Source organism: Natrix helvetica, assembly GCF_964273705.1.
Source record: "Natrix helvetica genome assembly, chromosome: 1".
Classification (NCBI taxonomy): domain Eukaryota; kingdom Metazoa; phylum Chordata; class Lepidosauria; order Squamata; family Natricidae; genus Natrix; species Natrix helvetica.
Window position 1 is genome coordinate 136839124 of NC_138548.1, and position 15524 is coordinate 136854647.

Below are 15524 nucleotides of genomic sequence, written 5' to 3' on the forward strand. Positions count from 1 at the left end.
GTTGAGTAGTCCATGTTGAGTAGGCCGCAGCGAGTTGTCCTAAGATCCGTATCAACTACACCTTACCTGGACAAATGTAGCTTGACTGCAGCTACCCATCCTCTGGTTATCTCCTACTTAGCTATTGCAATGCAGAGTAGAAGAGACTGTCTTTAAAAATTGTTCTAAAACATCACTGACTCTGACTAAGCTTGTCCCTGAAGGTAACAGCACCTGGTTGATCTTGGATGGGCTGAAAGGTTAAGCAGGGTCAGCTTGGTTAGCACTTATATGAGAGATATCTAAGAAATGGCAAGGATGTTAGCTAGACTGGGATGTCCAAAATCAAGCTCAGTTTGAAGAAGCCTTTATCATATACCGTATATAGTAAACATATAATATATAGATGTAAATGCACACTCCCAAAGCCCATAAAAAGAAATGTTATTCATTCACTGTGTTTTTATTAAACCTAGATTTAAATAACTGCAATTACATTTGGTATATTACAGACACAATTTCATGCTAATTTTAACTTTAAATCAGAAATGAATGACCTGAAGCCCTAGTCCTGTGTTGCTTGGACCATACTATTAAATATTGGCAGAGTGTTGGTGCAGTTTTTTCTTCCCTTCCCTTTGTATTGGGAAAGCATAAAATATAGCATGAACCCTAAAATAGACTTAATTATATGTACAGAAAGGAAGAGACAAAGTCCTGGCCTCACCTACATGTTTATCCTTGGTAAACTGGCTTGCATAATTGGCTTGCCAGTCCACTCCTTCTTTTAAATATTAAATAACTTGGGACAAGGTTACATCATAAGCTACCATACTTCCATATATACATTCTATATATTCTTGAGAAGAACTTCCAATGTTTTGCTTTGCTCCTATCGGTAAGGTTGCCGCTTAGGAGAAAATCTTTATGGTAATGGTATTCCAGTTAATGCCCCAAAGGTGCTTTTTCAAGAGGAAATTGGACTTTCTGATTTTTCTTTGAAGACCAGAGCTGAGAAGTGAAACAACTTCAAAAATAACCAGAAAGTCCAGTTGCCTCCTGAAAAAACACCTTTGGGACAACTGAGAATCTCCATAGATATTCCAGCTATTGAACAACTCCCAAGAAAGTTTGCCTCATGCTACCTTTATGGTGTTTTCAAAATCAAACGAAGGCCATTGTGTACAAATTCAATAAATGCGCCCATCTCAATGTATCTGCTAAGATTCCTCAACTGTCCCAGGATTCTAGAATTCTGGGACAGTTGTTACTTTTATACATGTGATCTCAAAATCCATAGCCATAGTTATTTGCCTATCTCTACTTAATTCTCCTATATGGAAGGGTAGCTTTGATTAACACCAATTGTTCCAATAAAAACGCATGTTGAGAATATTATTAATACTTTTATTGTAGCCTTTTAAAAACATACTGACTAGAACGCCAGAGTTCAGATATGTTGGATGCTGGTATAAAAATAATCCAATTTTTAGAAATTATACTTTAGAAACTACATTACTGTATAATTAGTGAAGGTTGCAAATAAGGTACGATTTTAAATAACACTGTGTGGGAAAATTAAAATAACCAAAACAAATCAGAAGATACGTTCAAAAATACGCAAAGCTGAACAATGTACAATACAATAATTACAAGCCATTGATGGTAAGTAATTCAGGGTCATCATGGAGAAAAACACAAGGCATGATTTATCTTTGAAGGTATCATATGCAGCTTTGAGGGTGGCCTAATAAAAGTGACAAATGTAAATTTTATAACAAAACAAAGAGAGAGAGAAGATTTCATGTAAAATTAACACTAGGTTCAAACTTTTCACATACTCTCAAATTAAAATTTTAACAAGTGATATAAGATATTATATGCTTCTCTGGAGAACTTTCTGTGAAGCAAACTAATTTCATAGAAATCAGTGCTTATTATTTTCTTGCAAAAAATATCTAATTTATATATTTCACAAAGAAAAGCAGGACTAGGCAGTTTTTAATGCAACTGAAATGAGAAGGGTCAGCATAGTCGATCCCCCTGAATTAATGTGTCCATATTTATATATATTTATGTTATTATTGGAAGGCCAGGCCTCCAAGGGGGAAAAAATGGTCTGATAGAACTTATTTCACGTAAGTACATATATTCATAACCCTAAATATTTTCTCAAAATAGTCAAGCTTGCCCTTTGTAAAAAGTAAATAAATAAAACCCAATTAAGGTTTTTTAAATATCAATTCCAGCACACTGATATTAAACGATGATTCAAGACAATCACCTGGAAAAATCCGATTATTTCAGCTAAATAAATTAATAACTACTTTGGCTCCCCTTTATGCAGGGAATGGTGTTTTTTTTTTTTGTTGCTTGGCAACAAAATTAAATTCCACAAAGCTTTCACTGATATCATCTTTGAAGGATGCATCTGCAGTGTAAATGTGTGCCTATTTATGACAAGTTAAGAAATTGTTATGGTTGTCCCTAAGGAAATACTGAGAATGATGGGTTGGCCCAAATTATAAGAATTCACCATATGAAATCTGTCCAACTAGTACAAAACCTCATTCTCCAGGATATCTAATGGCAGGATTCATTCAATAGGTTGAGGGATGTAATTGACACAGTGGTGGGTTTTTATTTATTTTACTACTGTTTTGCTTGTGCATGTGCGTGCACTTGCCGCTTTTGCGCATGCACAGAAGCTTCTGCACATGCGCAGAAGCATCCGGCCAGGTGGGTGGAGCCTCCCGCCACCACCACTACCAGTTCACCCATCCGGGGTGAACCGGCGGAAACCCACCTCCGAATTGACATTAAATTAAGGAATAATATATTTTGTTTAAACTTGTGGTATAAATTGGTGGCGTAAGAAACAGTTTGCTTGTTTAAATTAAGGGAATGACACATTTCTTGTAAAGTGAACGTAGACCATAGATGTGTTTGGTTTTTTTTTGCTGTCTAAAAACAAAGTCCTGCTTGAAACACTTTGACCCGCCATGTTGTTTGTGGAGCTATGAAGTAGGTGGTTAGTACGGGCAGTGTTGCTAGCTCATGGCAGTACTGACCCTCTCTTTGGGTGTATATGTGCAATCCTGATGCAGCACAAATACAATTTGACTGCATGCTGGAAGGCTTCCCTGACCCCATCCTTTTGGCCCCAAGTTATTTTGTGTTGGATCCAGGAATTCACATTTACACTTCCTCATTTATACTCCTTATCAAGCAGGATCAGAATAACAGAGTTGGAAGGGACCATGTAGATCTTCTAGTCCAATCAGCTTTGGGGGGGGGGGGGGAATCTTCACATAATGGAGGGCTTTCTACAGTGTTAAGTTCATCCCGCAGCAAATCCCAATATAGAAGGCAGCAATCTGAACAGCACACAGTTAAATATTGTTAACAACTGTTAACACGTTGTTCCTACATCGTTTCATAAATGGAGAAGTTACAGATTGAAACAAAATGGAAGAGACTGCTTAGTACAGTTTTTCCCAACCTGGTGTGCTCCAGGTGTTTTAAGAAAATAACCTCCTATTATAGTCTCTGCATAGGTTGGGGGGGAAACTACTTCATCTACTTTGATTGCATATATGCTATCAAGTCAAGTGCCAATCCTTAATGACCATGTAGAGTTTCTGCAAGACAATTTGTCTCTAACTTGGTCCTTCAAGTCTTCCAGTGGTGCACCCATTGCTGACTCCATCTACCTTACTATAGGTTGCCCTCTTCTCTTTCCTTCCACCTTTCCCATTCCTGCTTAGTCTATAAATAGAATAGGACCAATATATGCTTAGAAGTCCAGATGTGGTTGCTTTAGTTTTATTTTAGCCTCTTGAAACGATCAATTTCCCCAGAAATACCTTGGACAATTGTTATAATTTCTGGATGTCCAACATTATGGCCAGGGATAACATTGTGCCTTTTGATGCCCACGAAGCTTTTCTTCCGTATTTTTATTTTTCTTCTGGATTTTAATTTGAAACAATGAATGTGAAGCTAGTCTGCTCTAAAGCAAAGTAGCACCTTACAAAACAACTTATATTTTGGAAAATGCGTCATACGCCAGAGGCATTCTTAATAAACAAATTGGTGAATGGACGTACCTCATTGCCTTGTCTTTTGTCTAAATGAGTATTTTATGTCTAAATGAGTATTTTATTACTAGGCACTTGCTATTTCATGGGTACCATAGTATGCCCCGAAATATCAACAGTGCTAAACTGTCTATTCCTCTGATTACAGAATTAGGTCTAATCATAGTTCCAGGCACTTCAAAGTTTATTCTATTTTGAATAGCCAATCCTGGAGGCAAACTGGATGGGGCAGCCTCTATTGTGCCTGTTTTCTTCTGCATCATGGCATATCTTTCTGTATCATTTTGTGCAGTGTTACAGATAAGGAACTACCGCACAAGGTAAGCACAGTCTACTCCATTGTGACTCTGAAGGGCCAAAGTTGATCACATGATCTTCTGTTAAATTTGCTTACATCCTGTACTCTTCTAATACAAATCAACAATCTGCACAACTGGTCCTTTGCCATTCATGAACTTTTATGATTAAGCTCAAATTCCATTCAACCATACCTATCAACTTGCCACACCAAAGATCACTTTTCAGAATACCACTTGTTTAGAACAAAGATCAAAATTCCCCAAAGTTTTTTTTTAAAGTCAGGAAATGTTATAAAGAAGTCTATGAGCAATTAAGTAATATACAGTATGAGATTAAGATGACTTGCGTTATTTCTCTTTGTACATTTTGTACATTTACTATTGTCAAACGATGTAGGAGCAACTTTGCATACCAGGATCTGGACAATGTAAACTGTTAGAGAAGATTGTATTAGATGCAGATGACCTACAACCTCATCCCAAAGATGTTTTGTTCCCCAAAAGCAACGGCACTTTCTTGGCTTTTTTTTTTGAAAATGTTGAGACACTTTGACCTGCCACGTTGTTTGTGGAGCTATCAAGTAGATAGTACGGGCAGTGTTGCTAGCTCATGGCAGTACTAACCATCTCTTTGGGTTTTGCTTCTCATCCGAGAAGCGACTTCAGTTCTAACTGAACTTAGAACTGCTTCAGTTAGAACTGAAGAAGCTTCTTGCATGAGAAGTGAAAGGTTTTCAAAGAAAAAAACCCAAGGAAGTCTAGTTGCCTTTTGGAAAAAAAAGCACTTTTAGGACAACCATGATCTAGATGATTGAGAATCTCCATAGACAGACCTACACCCTCATTCCATAGAGAAGAGGGAGAAAATCCACAGAACGTAACTAAACATAACTTTTTTGCATCTGGCCTGGAGTGCATAGGGAAGAAGGAATAAGGCCAATGAGTTAAGCAGCACTGCTACAAACTTAGGCCACAACTAAATAACGGGACATGGGAGAATCACTTCTTTTTCTTTTTTGGAGGGGGATAAAACCCCACCTTGGATTCTGCATGAGGATCCCATATCTCTAGGCCATATTCCCGTACCCATCTCCACCACTCGGTGAGCAACATGCTGTGAGTACCTCCTAGTAGACACCAAGGGGCAAGGGTTTGTTCCATAACATTCATTCAAGCCAGCTTTGCATTAAAAAAAAGTGGGCAACACAAACCTAGCACACTAGACACTATCTGTAAACACAACACACCCTAATGGCATCAGATTTAGCGTGTCATCCACAGTGTTTGTTAGTTTTGCTTTCACGATCTATTATTAGGTTCACATTATGTGACATGGTTAGTGGTGAGGAACATACGCAGAATGAGCTTCTTCCTTGTCCTTCTGACAACCAGACGTATGGGACTTGCTGTTTACACCTGTCTTCTTGTGCGCAGCTCCTTCCGAGATTTTCCATAGGTTCAAAGTCCCTTTCTGTACACAGTTGTGACCGAGTTGTTGTCTGATGACTGCATACTCGGGAACACGCTGCACCCAAAGGTTCATTTGCCACCCAACTGCCTTTTTTCACCTGCATTAAAAATAATCTCTTCTTCTGGTGTCATCACTAATGAAGGTTGGGTTATATTGTCCAGGGTATATACAGGAGTGTCGAGATCCTGGAAGACCTGTGTAAGGCGGATAGATCCCATTTCTTTCTAGTTCAGGATTCCTTAGATTAGTTGGCTAAAGGAGAGAGATTTACACAGAAAAGAAGGAAAGAATCATTCAACACTTGCTAGTTTTTTTTTACATGGACAGAGCTAAATATTGCACAAATGGGAGTGTCTCTGGAAGGCACTTTTCTCCCCAAGCCTTTCCTTATCTTTCAGCTTCGTATACTGCTAGAAACAGAGGGGATTATACCTCTTCACCGTTCTTCTATTGGAAGCCATTCAATAATATTGGAGATTGCATTCCAATCCCATGGGATTGAAATATTAATATACAGTAAGAGGAAAATATCATAGTGTCCAAAACAAAAGAGGGAAAAGTGGTTAAAGAAACAGGATAAATCCATGCATATGAAATCAATGCAACAGTATTCTTTTCATTATTATCTAACTTAGCGAAACACCTTTGGGAATTCAATAATGCAAAGGAAATACATTCCTGACCAATTATCAACAACCTGGGCAACTCGTTTAAAAGTATTTTAAAATACTTTAAACAAAGTATTTTAAAAGAAGTATTTTCTTCTAGTATTTTCATAGGAAGAAATGAATTCTAATATATTTTAGACAGAAGCAGTGGCTTTCTACAACCTGCAATACAGTTAGTCCTTGACTTACGTCCTTCATTGAGACCAAATTTTCCATTGCTAAGCAAGGCAGGTGAGTTTTGCCCCATTGTATGATTCCTTTTTTTGCATAGCTGTTAAGTGAATTGTTCCAGTTGTTAAGTGAGTTATGCAGTCATTAAGCAAACCTGGCTTCCCCCATTGATTTTCCTTGTCAGAAGTTGGCTGGGAAGTTTATAAATGGTGATCACGTGACCCCTGGGAGAGTGCAACTGTCATAAATATACCCCGATTGCCAAGCAACCAAAAGTTGATCACATGACCATGGGGATGCTGCAACAGTCTTAAAGGGGTATACCACTTATAAGTCACTTTTTTCAGTCCTGTTGTAAATGGACGCTAAACGAATGTTAAGTCGAGGACAACCTGTATTTGAACATTATTGAAGAAGCTGCCATAGTCGTCCATTCAAGTTGGTATGAAATACTACATATAATATGAACCATCTCATAACCTTTATTTTGTTCATTTCTCAGTGACCGTTTGCTGCATTTTCATTTTGGGTTAAACAATTGATAAGAGAACCCTGCTTTTTTTTATTCTTACGCATCTCTGAATGATTGCAAAGTGCCTCTCTTTCCCAGACATTCATTCAATGTAGGAATATATACCATATAGTAAACATCCGTCATCTGTAATAGGTTTTTAGTACTCCCGTTCTCTTGCATTTCAATGGTTTCTCTGCTCCAGTCCTGAACACGAGGGTTTTTGGGATATTCTGCATACGGTGACATTTGAAAGTCACCACTTTTGAAGATGAGTTTGCTTATATCATTTTTATTCTTTCTGAAAAGAAAAATACATGTGTATTGTATATTATACTGCAGGCTAAATAGTGTGAAGTGGAAAATGTGGATTCAAACGTGCCCACTTAAATATGCATTGAGTACAGCTGTGGTAGTACAGTGGTTAGAATGCAGTACTGCAGGCTAACTCTGCCAACTGCCAGCAGTTCGATCCTGACCGGCTCAAGGTTGACTCAGCCTTCCACCCTTCTGAAGTCGGTAAAATGAGGACCCAGATTGTTGGGGAAAATATGCTGACTCTGTAACTGCTTAGGGAGGGCTGTAAAGCACTATGAAGTGGTATATAAGTCTAAATCCTATGCTAGAGGATGATAAAAGGTTATTTTCTTTTAGCCTAATCTACCAATCACGGAATTGTGGCTAGGATATAATACATTGTTTGGACAGAAGGCAGGAAAACAAGAATATCCAGCTCTCTTCTTTAACAACATGTAATAATTATTCTCAAAAAAATAATTTCCTCTAGTCAGTATTGAAACATCTGCTTATTATAGCCAGCGCAAAGCTTCATGATTTGGTTGAAACTGTTTTCTGTCCGTTTGGACCTTCCTGATGTTTGCAAAGCTAACTATTGTTTAAACAGGCAAAGCAAATTGATCAATAAAGATATAATCCATAGGAACCTTTTCAAAAGTTAAAAACTACTTTTGTTTCTCCTTAATGTTATTTAAATAGTTTAAAAACATCAAAGCACAAGACATTTATGGTACTTACTGGCAGCATGTGACTATGAGAGCTATTCCCATAATGAGCAGAAGTCCCCCTCCAGCTGCTGCAATCACGATGGTGATAAGCTGGTATGCTAAAACAAAAAAACAGGCCATTTTAAGCACCTTCCTTTTTTTTTTCTAAAATGACTAGCAACAAGTGGCTGTCAGCTTCCTGTTCTCTGCAAAAAGTACCTTAGCTGGAAACTCTGACTTATGTTGTCCCAAAGGTGTATTATCATCCCTTTTTGGGACTTTCTGACAAGCAAAGTCCATGAGGAAGCCAGATTCACCTAACAACTGTGCTTTAAACTTAGCAGCTGCGGTGATTCACTTAACAACTTTGGCAAGAAAGGTTGTAAAATGGGGGAAAACTCATTTAACAAATATCTCACTTAGCAACAAAAATTTTGGACTCAATTGTAGTCATAAGTTCACGACTATCTGTATATTAAAGTGTATTAACATATACTACATTAAAGAGTAACCAAACTTGGAAAGAATTGTAAAATTTGAATGCATATTCAATTTAATTATATTTTATATTGACAAATATATAACGTTTGTATATTATATTTAAGGTACCTAGGTTAAGGTACTTTTGAGATAAGTACTTTTTAAATTGATTGGTTTCATATAATTATAGATGATTTATCACAGATATGCTTATCAGTGATAATCTAAAATGGAAGGAAATCTTAAAATTAAGGAATGCAAATAAAACTAGATAGAATAGGTAGAACATTGGACTGGATACGTACGATTCCTGCAGTTGAATCCCCCCAATCCAAATGGACAGCTGAAAAGAAAACAGTGGAGATATAGTTTTAGTCTCTTATGTATGAACCCACAACTTCTTCAGTCGGAATCCATTCATCCACAATGAATGAAGTAAAAAAGGACCCCTCTCTTCTGAATTCTAATGCTAATACTCTGCCTCCCACTGTGGACTGATTCATCTAAGAACCATTATCACCCTGGGATCCTAGGTCATACTTTTTAAAATGGATTTATTTGTATCCCACTGTTATTATTTTCACAAATAACTCAGGACGATGAGCATATCCAACACACTTTCCTCCTTCCTCAATTTTGCCCAACCTTGTGAGGTGAGTTGGGTTGAGAGAGCTTGACTGGCTCAAGGTCACCCAGCTGGACTTCTAGCTTGAACTACTAGCCTGATCCTTAACAAGTAGACCCGTGATGGCGAACTTATGGCACGCGTGCCACAGGTGGCACACGGAGCCATATTTTCTGGCATGGTAGCCCTCAGCTCAGGCACACCGGCCAATTGTTTTTCGGCCTTCCCGGTAGCCAGGGGAGACTGTTTTCAGTTTCAGTTTCAGTTTATTAAATTTATAAACCGCCCCCTCTCCCCGAGGGGACTCGGGGCGGTGCACAGACAGAAATAAAATATACAATAAACAACAAAAATACAAAACCCCAGACAAACAAATTAAGCACAAAGTCTGTACAATAGTCATAAATTAACTAATGATTAAAACCAATTAAAACCAATTAAAATACCCCAGAATTTAAAAATTTAAAATACCGGCCAGGAAGGTCGGGATTAGATCATGATTGTAATTGCGATTGGGCCAGGCCAGCTAATTGGAACAGGTGGGTCTTGAGTTTCTTACGGAAGGAGCGGAGATCAGCAGTAATTCTAATATCGGGGGGGAGGTCGTTCCAGAGGGTTGGGCCCATCACAGAGAAGGCCCTACTCCTGGGCACCACCCGCCGGCATTGCTTAGCGGATGGTACCCGGAGGAGTCCCTCTCTGTGAGAGCGAATTGGTCGCAGGGATGCGTGGGGTAGGATGCGATCCCGCAAATAACTAGGTCCTGAGCCATGGAGCGCTTTAAAGGTGATAATCAAGACCTTGAAACGGTCTCCAGACGGACTCAGGAAAGTCTCCAGAGCCTGGAGAGGGCGAAAATCACCCCCTCACGCGGTGGTTGCTTGTGCATGCATGTTGGTGGGGGTCTCTCATGCATGCGCAATTAGGGGATCGCTCACGCATGCACAAGTGGGTGGGCACAGTTTTGGCACACCTTTAGAAAAAGGTTAGCCATCACTGAACTAGACCAAAGTGGCAGATAACCACTTCATTTCCTTCCTGACCTCTCTCCTCCACGCAATGGACATGGGCAGCTGAGGACATCTAGGCTTACATTCAATACAGCGTACTGGGGAGCAAAATAGCTCCTTATTTTTCATACCTCACACAAGTGTCATTTTCAAGTTTATACCCATCTTCACATGCTAAAAATCAAGAGAAAGAATGTTGATGAATAAAATGCCAATGGCGGGAAAATTACTTTACTTAAGCTGTGCAATATAAAGGCTTTCTTTTTAAGAAGCTGCAACATCTTGTACAATACTTTCTCCATTTGCAAACACAATTCTCCAGTTTCAAATTGCATTTGCTACAAGACAATATTAGATTTTTTTTTTGTATGGGTTCCGTAAAAACAACTGTGTCAATCTTTTAATTCCCAACAGTGGCTCTCAGAGAATACAATGTAAGGATGGTTTAAGATCATTAAGAAGGTAAAAAGGGGATGGACCTTTATATATATATGTTACCGTGAAAGACAGAAATTGGTGAATGTCGACTTTCACCGGTGAATGTCAACACATACCAAATACGTAGGGTTAGGGCTAGGGTTAGGGTTAGGGTTAGGTATTTAGTGTAAGTCATAAATAAGGGTATTTAGCAAATATTTCGGACATACACCAAGCGACTATGTGAATGTTGACATTCACCGGTGAATGTCGACATTCTACAGATTTCTGTCTTTCACTGTAACATATAAATAAAGGTCAGTTGGTAGTTAAATGTATTTAAACCAACTGACCAGTAGAGGTCAGTATTATTCCACATAGTGGCTGTGATTGAAGACTCCGTAGAGAAAAATATATTACAAAGTCAACAGGAGTTCAGCTCAGCTCCAAACTTCATATGAGGGGAGGGAGAAAGAGGATTGAAGACATAAAACCTCTATTTTGTTTTTCCTTTGCAGGGAGAAAAGCAGTTTGGAGGTAATTATAGGTAGGAAATAAACATAGATAAAATAGATATATGGCCCCGACTCATGTCTTTGCTCAGTTTTCAATAGTAAAAATGTCATCTGAGATATAGGCACCTATCAGAATGGCCAACATTTGACAAGGAAATCTGGAAGCACTAAGGCAGACTGAAATCAATCAATGAGAATAGCATCTAATCAGATAATTATTACATTTCCCAATTAAGTAGCTAAGTACAGTATGACTACGTGGCCTTTGGTGCCCTCTCAGCTTGATTACTTTCTTGTAGACCAGGGATGTCCAAACTTGGGAACTTTAAGACTTGTGGACTTCAACTCCCAGAATTCCCCAGCCAGAATTCTGGGAGTTGAAGTCCACAAGTCTTAAAGTTCCCAAGTTTGGACACCCCTGTTGTAGACATTTCATTAATGATGCACTGATGATGTTACTTAGTTTGGGTAATCAAACATCTGCAAGAAAAACAGCCAAGCACCAAAGATCCCTCATTTCAACCCTGAACTATAGATATTCTCGGCACTATGTGACTAAACAGATGCTTTCCATTTCAATCGTTTTTTTTCTTCTGATCATTCCAAACATTGATGGTGAAATTGGGTAATGAAATTTGTGCAAGCAAAAAAACAAGCTCAGAGAGCATCGGGCACTCCACAGTTCAGCTGTGAGCTACAGATTGTTCTCTTCTATTGGCCCTGATGCAGGGATGGGTTCCGGCAGGCAATACTGCTGGTTTGCTTGTGGGCATGCTGTGCACACTCTCACACTTGGTGTGCGCTGCGTACGCATGCGCAGTGCAATAAAAATTGTTCTGCGCATGCGCAGATGCGAAAAACAAGATGGCGGTGCCTATGGCGCCTCCCAGAGAACCGGTTCGGGGGCGTGGCAGGCCTGAGTTGCTCCCGGTTCCAGCGACCCAGGCCGCCAAAACACTACCGGTTCGTCCGGACCAGTCTGGACTGGTGGAACCCACCACTGCACTGATGGCAAAATTCATTTAGTTCTAAATGAATTTTGTACAGTAGAGTCATTCGTTGGAGAAATTACCACAAACCACTGTAGTAAGAGATCAAATTGGTCTATGATAATCGATCAATTAAGAGGACTCTGGTAGCACCCTTTCAAAATAACAAATTTATCTAGCCTTTCTGCTACCTACAGCTCACAAAAGCTCGCACTTTTTAATGATATTTGCAAAATCCTATCCATAGCATCATGATCAAGTTGACAGAATCATTCATTGGAAACTTTGCCAGAGTTTGGATCTGAATGTAGTAAAACCTACTGGGACCATCAAGTTGAGAAGGTTTGGAAAATGAGTGGGTTAAGATTTTATGGGAATCTAAGATCTTGTTCATAATATGCCTTGTAGAACCGTCATTTGAAAGAACAAATCTAGTGCATTGATGTTGCTATACTGGGTAATGCTAGGATTAAGGATTGGAAAGTTAAAAAAAAATGAAATACTAGGACTTGCACACCAAAGTTGAACATTTATAGAAAATGAAATCTATTGTTATAATAATTGTGATTGGAGCCTCAGAGGTTCAATACTTGAAAGACTACATTGATATCTGGAAATATTGAATTTTTCAGACATGAATACCCTGATTTTCCCAAAAAACAGAACAAAACAAAATCCTAACCTGCTTGGAACTGCCTATATTCTTAGAAACTACCTCAATAATTTTTAGATCTTGGGTCAGGACCTGAATTATTAAGTTTCCACCAGTCTTAGACTGTGAATCTAACTGTAGATTATCTTCATATAATATCCAAAGTCAATTATAGTTTATTTAACAAATCAGACTTACAAAAAACTGATTTTGCTTGATTTGTATACCCAATCAAAATCTATAATCTAGATCAGTGCTTCTCAAGCTTGGTAACTTTAAGATGTGTGGACTTCAACTCCCAGAATTTCTTGGCCAGCATGGAGGCTGGCAAGGGAATTCTGGGAGCTAAAGTCCACACATCTTAAAGTTACCAAGCTTGAGAAACACTGATCTAGAATATTTATTTTAGACTGTATTTCTGTGAGTGTTTATATGAGTAATCAATGAGTTCTACAAAGTATTCTTAGAGCCCATAAAAAATATTTTTATGGAGCCCATAAAAATGTCTTCCCTAACAGACTGGATTAGATCCAATTTCATTGCAATATCTCACAAATATGCATTTTTTCCTGATTTTCTGTTTTTGCTTGAAATTCAGATTAATAGAAGAGATTGCTACGGCTACAATTGCAAATAAAGAATGGGGTCACATTACTGAAATCTAGATAACATTTGAAAATTTATCTATATTATGGTTCAGTCAGCATAGAATTGAATGTCTCTGAAGATGCACAGAGCGTAACATTTTGTTTTGCAGCAAATGGAACTTATCCTGATAGGAGCTTCAGTAAATGGCATTGGCTCCAATTGTGGATTATCCATTTTGTTTGGGGCCCAGAAACAATGATTGGACACACAAGAGATTTGTCTCTGAGAGTATATGCACCAAAGACAAATTCCTTGTGTGTCCAATCACACTTGGCCAATAAAGAATTCTCTTCTCTTCATACTTTTCAGACAACATAAAGAGCTGAGAATAAAGATCAATTAACTTTTTTTTACTTCCCTAGGAAATCAGACAAAACAAAGACAGAAACAACTGCATAATGTAATATCTAAACATTTAATTTTCATTATGGGTGTACTGGACTCCTCCCTGGCCTGATCCCTTTTATTTTATTTATTTTTCTGGCTGTGCAAAAAGATAATATGATTGTTTCACAGAGAGCAGGCAGAAGACAATATCCCCAATATCTCCACTCTAGTTAAATAAAAGACTGAGAAACCCAGTAAGCTCTTAATACTTTTTCAGAGAGCAGAGTTCCTTAGCATGCACAGAAAGGCAAGGAATTGTGTTGATCTGCATAAAATCCTTTGAACTGGAACCAAAAGATTAAAAAGACCAGTCCCGGCCACCTAGCTGTGTAAAGCACAATACCTCTGCATGAATGATCCAGTTTGTTATATTTGAAATATCCAAGTTTGCATTGGCAAACGGCAATGCCATCCAAATCTACACACACAGAAGTCCCTTTGTCACATTCCGGATCTTTATGTTTACATAGACCACCAACTAAAAAGAGAGAAAGAGAGGGGGGGGGGGGGAGAGAATAATACATTTACAGTGTTATCACTTTGCTTGGGAAGGAAAAAAAAGCACCTTTACTGGATTCTTGCTTTGCAAATTACAACTTTTACTTGTTTCTGTACTTAGCTTCCCTTCTGAGATGTCAAGGTAAAGGTCCAAGAAAAATTATGCTTCTTCATCTCTCAAAGAAAAAAATTAAAATTAAAATCATCTTGTTTTCTTTCGAGTTATACTAATAAAGCTAAAACCACAGCTGGGAGGGCAGAATTTTTGATGTTCTTGTCTTCATCTAAACTGTACGCAACTAAGAGTCCCATCCAAATAAAAGCAACTGTAAGAATGTACTGAGTCTGCTGCCAAGCAAAATAGGCATTAAAATAAGGAGCTTAACTGAAATGAACTTCTTCTCCATTAACACTTTTTCTGAGAATGAGACTACAGAAGAGTTCTTCGCTCTTCCTTGAGTTGCTGAATTTCGGTGTAAAATTTAGCACACAATGCCCATTAGGTTACTTTTAGAGAACGGAAATGCTAAGCCTCTCTGCTTTCAATTTTTATTATTATATTATATACACCCCATGAGGAAAAACTCTCGCTAAAGATGCGGGATTTACAGCTATCTACCTTGGCAATTTTCTACATTGGTATTTCGGGTTTTTGTTTTCTCTGACTTTTGTGTTTTCTCTGCATGCCTTTCATGAAGTGCCAAGCAGACTAATCCTTTTCATAAAATATCTCAAGGACAATTGTGTGATTACAGTAGTGCTTTAATAGACTGTGGATCTCCACCAATGGATTACCACTCTTGAAAAATCTAACTAATCGCAATATCTTTGTAACCGCTATCTTTTTGTTTTTGTTTTAAATGCATCCTCCTGTTATTTGGTTCTCAGAACTGTGCTCAGGTCATTTGGACTAGCTCAAATGCTGTATCTCTGAGATGAAAAGCCTTCCCGTGTATAGAATATTTTTTTATAATGAGACAAATTGCACACATCAGAACAGACTCAATCTTTGCCTTCCAGCCTCTAGAACAATGGTTCTCAACTTTGCAAACTTCAAGATGAGTGGACTTCAACTCCCAGAATTCCCAGCCAGCACGGGT

At 38.3% G+C, this 15524-nt stretch overlaps 1 protein-coding gene across 1 annotated transcript in view; it reads right to left on the reverse strand.

Moving 5' to 3' along the window:
- Nucleotides 1-213: 213 nt before the first annotated feature.
- LOC309382525 (uncharacterized protein) overlaps nt 214-15524 on the reverse strand; it is an 86352-nt gene continuing 71041 nt past the window's right edge. The window contains exons 19-24 of the mRNA XM_081934142.1: nt 14270-14404; nt 10450-10492; nt 8989-9026; nt 8235-8322; nt 7326-7500; nt 214-6101 (exon numbers count right to left, since the gene is read on the reverse strand). Of these exons, the coding sequence (XP_081790268.1) occupies nt 5952-6101; nt 7326-7500; nt 8235-8322; nt 8989-9026; nt 10450-10492; nt 14270-14404 (629 nt within the window). The 3' untranslated portion in view covers nt 214-5951. The remainder of the gene's footprint in view (nt 6102-7325; nt 7501-8234; nt 8323-8988; nt 9027-10449; nt 10493-14269; nt 14405-15524) is intronic.